At 40.6% G+C, this 8,306-nt stretch overlaps 1 protein-coding gene across 1 annotated transcript in view; it reads left to right on the top strand.

Moving 5' to 3' along the window:
• Positions 1-1,904: 1,904 nt before the first annotated feature.
• Positions 1,905-8,306, top strand: part of SHC3 (SHC (Src homology 2 domain containing) transforming protein 3) — a gene marked incomplete at its 5' end in the record, with an annotated part of 9,655 nt that continues 3,253 nt past the window's right edge. The window contains 5 exons of the mRNA XM_010078899.1: positions 1,905-2,031; positions 3,170-3,323; positions 4,323-4,419; positions 5,343-5,537; positions 7,730-8,025. Coding sequence (XP_010077201.1) covers positions 1,905-2,031; positions 3,170-3,323; positions 4,323-4,419; positions 5,343-5,537; positions 7,730-8,025 — 869 coding nt within the window. The remainder of the gene's footprint in view (positions 2,032-3,169; positions 3,324-4,322; positions 4,420-5,342; positions 5,538-7,729; positions 8,026-8,306) is intronic.

Below are 8,306 nucleotides of genomic sequence, written 5' to 3'. Positions count from 1 at the left end.
TCTCCTACCTGCTGAAAGTCCATTCACGTATCCAAGGAAACAGGTTGCTCATTATGTCACCTACTGAAACTACTTAATGACTCATGCTTCATTTCAGCTCCAGACAGGTTTAGCAGTGAGCAATGTAGCCTCTTTAAATCCCCACTTGAGTTATAGAGTGCAAAAATTATAGCTTTGTTTGGCCTAACGACTTTTGGTCCATGTTCATGGAGATAATTCTGCACCTCATCTGGGGGCTGATTGTTCACCACTGACAGCAGTGGTGCAGAGGGGGTGAACAGCAAATATTCTGCCACTGACCAAGGATGTCTGCCTCTGTCTCTGAACACATGGAGGTCCTGTTTTTGGCTGCTGAATCCACATGCAGCTGAAGACATTTCCCCTGAATCAGGCATTGCCTCAGGGCACTGGTTGGCAAAGCAATGCTATAAGGTGAGAAGAGAGCATCACTGGATCTATTTGGCAGGGCAACACTGTGACTGGAGCCATTTCATGCTGGGTGAGGTGCTGCTGCTGCTCAGGGAGAGGCAGCTTGGTGCCCTGGTCATTCCATACCTGCATAACCGCAGGTTTCTTGGCTCTTTTTTCTGGCCTCTTCAGAAGTCTGTCCAGCAGATCAGCCTCTGAGAAGTCATCACTAACCACCCTTACTCTCCCTATATTGCTTTAACTAAAACTATGTCACGCAAATGTCATGACCCTTATTTGAAGGCTGTTGGCATTTAAAGCACTTGATTCTGCTGAGCTGGACACTGGGCATAAAATAAAATGCAGTTTTGCAGCTGGAGAATTTATATTCAGGTTATTCAAGCTGTCAGGGTGATAGAAATTAGTAACTTTGAACAACGTCCCACTGTGTTGCGGCAGGGCTTGGAGAAGAACCAGAGTTTCAAATCCAACCTAGGCTATAGCCAGTAGACCATGTGCTTGTCCAGCACTGAATATAGAAAATGAACTTTCCTGGGCTTTTCTGAATATCACCAAGCTATTGTTCATTCAGATCTTTAGCTTCCAGCTCTCCACACCCATCTACATTCCTGCAGTTAGGTGAAATCTTCATGAGTTCAGCTGTTGATGTTGTCACATAAGATGATACCTCTGAGACACACTCTAATTTGAAACCAGCGTTTGGCTGCTTGTACAGCTGATAAAGGTTTCTTGGTCTCCCACAGGAAGAGAGCTTATGTTAACAGCCTCTCTCCTTACGGCCTCTGTCACAGTGGGTTCAGAGAGGTGGCACATGGGGGAGTGCTGGAGTTAACTGGGGTCCTGGCACTGCGCTCCCCAGTGATCCCACAGTTTGCTAGGAGTCTCTTCATACAGACAAGCAGGAAAAGGTGTGAGCCTCTGTGTTATTGGAATCAAATCAGGGCCTGGGATCTAGGAAGTATTCAGGAAGTATCCTAGTTACTGCTCCTCAGCCTGTAATTTTGGAAATTCTGGAAACTGAAAGGCAGTGAACAGCTTGCGAACTTGGGGTGATTAGATATGCAACTAAAGTGGTGATAAAATTGAGGAAAGCAAACGAAGCTTTTGTTGTTGTTACAGTCTACTAATATTTTTATAATATCAATTTAAAGCTCAGAATTCTCATATAATCTATTGCATTCATGTAAGAACAAGTGAAATTTTATGAGATTTCCTGTCTTTGGGGACTTGTTAAGATTGCGGAACTGCTTTGTCGTCTTGCCTATTGTAGTTACACACCAGAGCAATGTTATTTAACCTTTAAAAAGACCATATTGCCTGAAAGTCACTCTGCCGGCTTTGGGTTTTGTTGAAATGTGCACAGTATGAATAGAGCAACTATGCCTGACGTGTAGGTGTTCTGTCATAGGCCAGTGCATCCCACCATAACATAAACAATGATTTGCATGTGCGTGTGTCAAATCTTTTTCATTTAGCTTGTCATATACTGGAATGCTGTGATGGCCTGGCCCAGGATGTCATCAGCACCATAGGGCAAGCTTTTGAACTTCGATTTAAGCAATACTTGCGATGCCCCTCTAAGATACCTACTATCCATGACAGGTGAGTATGACTGCAGAAGCCTGCTAAAAGATCTTCTTTAGCTTTGTATTTACTTAATGAAATGTGCTGTGGACAAAGTTGCTGGAGATGGACAGGATTTAAATACTTTAAGAAGAGATTTCTGATGAATTAGCAAAGCAGGGTTTGACTAAAGAATATGAAAGTAGCAGAGTAATTTTAAAAGAATGGGCTAAATATGTATTTCAAAGTTATTGAAATGATCATGTGGTTTTCATTGTAGTTAGTAGGCAGAATTGGATGGCCAAGAATGGATATTATTTGTGGCATTTCTTCATTGTTGTTACTGTCATAGCAGCTCTGTCAATTTAGATGAAGTAAGCTGGAGTTGCTGGGTTTCTGAAATGACTAGTGCTATTTTACTATTTCTGATATTAGCCAGAGTGAAGTTTTTAGGAATGTGATGTTTTGCAGAGAGGCCCTGACTGCATTGTTCTCTGGAGGATACAAAATGCATCTGGTTTTGTATGTTTAAAAGTTTGGGATATAGCATTCTGTTTTCTGTGGCGAGTTGTGGTTTTGACATGGATTGCTATATGCTTGCCAACATTAGTGTAAATCTCAGTGAGCTGGTACTCTGTGTAATCTCTTGTATCAGAGTCAAATGAGTGTATGGTGAATACAAAATGCTACTATCCTAATCTGGAAGCATTCTGTTCTCACTTTAGACTTGTGTAAATGACTGTTAAATGTACACTGAAACCACAGATCTGATCTCTTGACTTTGTGAAGGTCTTCCAGATTTATGTTGGTGATAGAGCAGCCATAATTAAAGATGAAGTTTTAGGGCTTAGTCAATCAATCAAGTAATAATATTACTAATGCTACTGTAAGGTTAAATAAATTTGTTAATGCAGTTCATAGTGGTCTTTAAAGCTAAGTGAAAACATCCTTTACTCAGCATAAAGAATTTAATGCATTGCAAAGGAGGTTTAGATCAAGTTTGTCTGAACACAGAGGGTCTGCTGCATAATCCATCATTGCTTCCTGACTATAATGGTAGCTGAATTGTCAAAATAATATTCAATAGTGATCCCCTGACAGGCAGTTTCAACATGCTGCAAGTATCTGTAAGTGCTTTGCAAGCAAGGGGCAAAATAAAGCACTCACTTTCTTACAGGATGCAGAGTTTTGATGAACCATGGATGGAGGAAGATAATGAGGCAACAGAACATCCCTATTACAACAACATCCCAAATAAAATGCCCCCCCCTGGCGGCTTCATTGATGCCAGGCTCAAAGCAAGTCTTCCCAATACTGCAGATACAGCTCAGGTCAGTGCAATTGCATTTCTGCCCTCCTGCTGATGTATCCAGAATTTTTAAAATCCAGAATTTTAAAAATATGTGTATTTTGAGATGGATACGTTGGGACTTTTATAGTTCACAGCCCTTCACGTGTGGCCAGTTTCCTTTTGAATGGGCATCAAAAATCTAGGGGGCAACAAATTAGGCAGGTTCAGAACAAACAAAAGGAAGTGAGCTCTTCTTGGTGTTAAAAGATTACACAGGTCCAAGGAAGAGAAAACCACTAAGGGTTACTACATTTGTAGAAACCATGTCTGCTTCAGAGAGCATCAAATAGTGTACACTAACTGGGAAAGATTTGGTGCAGAATCACTTAAACAATCTAGTCCAGTCATTGCTAGCAGTTTATTACGTTAGTAACTCAGCAGCGATCGGTATTCAGACAGGTTCCTAGGTAGGTTTTGCACCTCACATTGAACAGAGTTCAGCTTGGGTATTTCTATCAGCATTGCTGTCAGAAGTTTGCAGTACCAGTGTAGCCTCCTAAGAGGAGTTTTCAGATGCAGCACAACTCTGCTTAAATCCAGAGGGGCCTTGTCTGTAGACAACATCCTTCCTTCAGTACCTGAGTACAGCCCCTGGTACTGATGTGTCTTTCAGCTCATGCTTTGGAGGGTGTTGTGGGTGTCTTCTGGTCCCATGTGTGTTTCTGCAGAATGCTTTTGACAGGCATGGTTTGTCAGGGCTTGCTATGTGAAGACAGATGTACTGGAGGACATGACGCATAATTTGGGATTGTGGGGGTTAATAAAAGCAGGAAGCAGGGAAGTTTACATGAAGGTCACCGGTGATATCTTACTCCTACACAAATGCATTTGTGAGATATATTCTCTGACACCATGATGAATTGGAAATGAAGAGTGGGAGTACGTAGAATACAGCCAAGGAAATTGTCAGAGCCACTCATAATACATCTGAGCATTTTAAAGGTAATTGAAAATTTCTTTGCACATGTGTCCATTCTAGTCTGCAGCAGGAGTGGGAGGAGAGCAAACCTATTACCAGAGTCGTCACTTAGGAGATAAACTCAGTGAAGACTGGCATCATGGGCCTGTTAAGCAAGGTGCGTTTTTGCTAATTTTAGCTGTAAGACTTCAGGATGTCTTGGGTGGGCAAAGCATGGGAAAGTCCAATGCCTCAAAGTCTTAAGGCAATGAACTGCATTTTGTTGATAGATTCTCTTTGTCTGAAATTAATATTGGTATCAGTGAAAAGCATTTGGTAATTACCTCTGGATAAATTATTAAATGCACACCTTCATGCAATCTTACCTTTTGCAGGGCAGTTCATAAATAGAGTTGCCTCAAACCTTCAGCTGTCTAGCTTGCCCTGTCTTGAAACCCCATGGTATTTAAAGATGGGCTGCACGGTCTGTTCTGAAAATTTGACCCACTAGAGTATGTGAGATGGAGTTTCCAAAGGAAGAGCCTGAAGTCAGAAGCTTTTTTAAAATGTGGAGGAATGCATGTGTTTGCACATGAACTCTGCTCCACAATTAACAAATAGCGCAGAATAGTGCATTTTTGTTGTTGTCTATGAATTTTAAGCAAATCACACCAAAACATATGTGTGAAATTTCACCCCTTCCATCTTTATGTGACAGTTTTATTGTGTTTCCGGGGACACTTTATTTTCAAATGCCAGAATATGTTAGCTGTTGTTAATCTGCACAGATCTGAGGATTTTATTGAATTTCCTCCTCTCATGACTCCCCAACTGAGTATCAGTTTTGAAGCTGACAGACTTTATTTACAAAATTTTCTTTCCCTCCTGAATAATAACACTCCCCCCCAAACCCTTATTGAAACACAGTTCTGGATCCATTCATCAACATTTTTTTTCTACTAGATCCTGAAGTTATTGACTTTACATCCCCCATTTCAGGGAATTTTAAACCTGTGGTGATAGGGTGTGATGTTATTTGATCATTACAACACTGTTCTGTCAAATACAAAAAAGAAGAAAAAAAAGTCTTGAATTTTCTAGGATCTCTGGAGATTTGTAGCATGCTGGAAGGGAAATCACAAGTAACCCCAACAGCAGAGATGCCAACATATGTAAACACCCAGCATATAAATATAGAAGCTCTACTGGCACTTCAGGCAGATGCTGAAGGTACCTTCAGTGGAACAGCAGATGATACCAAAGAGAGCAGCCCAGGAAAGGATCTGTTTGACATGAGTGAGTTCCCTTCCTATTCTCTTCCTTTCTAACATGTGACCCAATATGTTTATGCATTTATCGTGTATAAAAATAATTTTTAAATTCCCCAAATTTTAGTATTTGTGGTGGAGTTATGGTGAATTTTAGAATTCGTGGTGGCTTCATATCTGACCAAAGATTTAAAATAAATATCTGGCCAAAGATTTGAAGCTAGTTTGTATTATATCTGAGTTAAGCTGAGTTGCAGTCTATGTTGTCCTTAGCATTACAGGAAACCACATCAGGAGGCTTGTCATGCAGGAAAGTGAAGGAGCGAATGGATGGAGAATTAGCTCCAGCCTCTCCTGTGAATATGTTACTAGGAAATCTATGCATACTACAAAAACTTTGTGCAACAAGGAAGCTGGGAGGGAAATTAAAAGGCTGTGTTATCCCTTGCTCTGGATAGGCCTACTATCCTATCTAGCTATTCATTCCAACTTCGAAGGCAGGTTTTCCAAAATCAGAATGATAGCCATAGCCATAATGGTTTAAGCATCAGTCATAATTTGATGTTAGTGCTACTGATGCACATTGTTTTCAGCCTTGAAGAGATACTTAACAGGAAATACGGGGAAAGAAGTTTGATGAACAGAAAATTTTCTTAGTTTTTCTATTCTTCGTACCTCCAGTCAATTGCTGACACATGATTTATTTAATCCAGTTAATGTAATTAAAAGGCAGTGAGACAAAGCAGTTGGTGCCTATATGTTAATTGTAAAATAATGTATCTACATTTCTGTTACCTCTGTATACATTAAACTGTCTTTCTGAGATGTTTTTGCTGAGATAAGGCTCTATTTCCACAGCTTAGGGAGATTTTGGATAGAGAGAAAGGGAGAAGGAAGAAAGTTGAGGGAGTATGTCTCTGTGAATATAGATCTGATACAAGAAAATTCTACTGTCTGAAATCAGGGATGTTAACCTTGATTTCTAACATGCCATGCCCTTAAAACATGCACATGCTTACCTCTATTTTATACACATATTCATTAATCTTTATTGACGATTGGATCATTGGGGAAATGTAGTATTAGAAAAGTGTCAACTAGCCTTAAGTTAGTGGTTTGTCAAGCTAAACATGTGTTGGGCTTTGTGCAGACTGCAGCATAATGAAGACATATTTTATTAAGAATATGTGGTTTTAAGAATTAGCTGAAGTATCAACAAGCTGTGACAGGACAGTGTTTACCCTACTTCTGAATTAACCTCCCTGTGGCTCCATGCAAACATGGCTAGCTACTCCTCACATCTGAGCAGTCCATTTGGAGCTGGTGTATCGCTTCATGGTACTGCTCTGCAGATGTCCTTCACTACGTCTAGTGGGCACAGAACAATATCTCTTTTTAAGATGCACTAGATGGCCAGATGAAGGTCTTGCAAGGGAAAATAGCTTCCAATAGGTTGGTACAGCATATAATGAAGCATGCACTGACCTATTTACTATTTCAGTAAGACTGCCGGGATCTGTAATGACACATACTTTCATTCTACTCTACAGAAAGTAACACTGAGCTCAGGATTTAGCTGAGGTTTAAAAGATGCTCCCTGAGGCTGATTTCAGCTAGGTAAATCACAGTAAAGGTTTTTGTGTCTACATTGCAAAGTCCTCTTCCTAGTTGAAGGCTAGGGGTAGGCTGAGTGGTAAGGGCAACTGATCCCTTCTAGACATACCTTTGGGCCAGAGACTCAGTAATGGATCATTTTTAAATTAATATGTTGCTTGAAAAGAGACCAGATATGAGTATAATGACATTCTGTACCCATATTATGCAACTTACTTGAAATGCAGCTGTCTGACGTAGCTGGCAAGACAAAGGGAGAGCTCTGCCCAGTACCAGGGCATATAAATGCAACTGTTGACAATAGCCATTACTGAAATAAAATCACTACCTTTCAAAAGTTCCTGACAAGGTTTGCTCTGATTTTTATCAGCATCTTTCTGTGTATAACATACATTTTTAACACATTACACCCCTTGGTCTTAATGTAAACCATAAGTCAGTAGGCCTAGTGCATCTTCTCCTTTTTTTTTTTTTTTTTTTTCATAAAGATGAAGGGAAGAGTCTATAACACAAAATAAATCCCGTTAGAAATTACTGGAATGTCATCATTTTGTAACATGATTTACCTCTGAAAAATCTTGCCCTTGTTTCTATTTCCACAACTAGAACCATTTGAAGACGCCCTCAAAAAACAAACATTTGAGGCTGGGTTGAGTAAATCCACCTCCACTAGATGCACCAGTCCTCTTTTATCCAGACCAGCTGACTGGACAGTAGCTGAAGAGCTGAGTACAGAGCCGTGGTACCAAGGAGAGATGAGCAGGGAAGAAGCAGAACAGCTGTTAAAGAAATGTGGAGACTTCCTCGTGAGGAAGAGTACCACGAATCCTGGCTCCTATGTGCTGACAGGCATGCACAATGGGCAAGCCAAGCATCTGCTTTTGGTGGACCCAGAGGGAACTGTAAGTCCTGCCTCCCCAGTAATAGAGGAGGTTTCCAACTCTGCAAATTTTCTCTAAATGTGTTTAATCTTGTTTACAGCTTATTTGCAACTGATCATAAGTGCAGCCTCATATCTCTAATACACCATCACATCTCTACTTCTCTCCCTGATGCATAGCAGAAGACCCACTGCATGATTTCTGCACGTTTCAGGAAGCCTTAGAGACCTGATTCCCCAGCAAAGTTAAGCTTTGGCCACTGCAGTACAGTATTAGTCAAAAGCGCAGCTAAGCCACTTCTT

The sequence above is a fragment of the Pterocles gutturalis genome, unplaced genomic scaffold (assembly GCF_000699245.1).
Source record: "Pterocles gutturalis isolate BGI_N339 unplaced genomic scaffold, ASM69924v1 scaffold22338, whole genome shotgun sequence".
Lineage (NCBI taxonomy): Eukaryota > Metazoa > Chordata > Aves > Pterocliformes > Pteroclidae > Pterocles > Pterocles gutturalis.
Note: the sequence above shows the minus strand (reverse complement) of the source record. Positions and strands in the feature narration are given on the sequence as shown.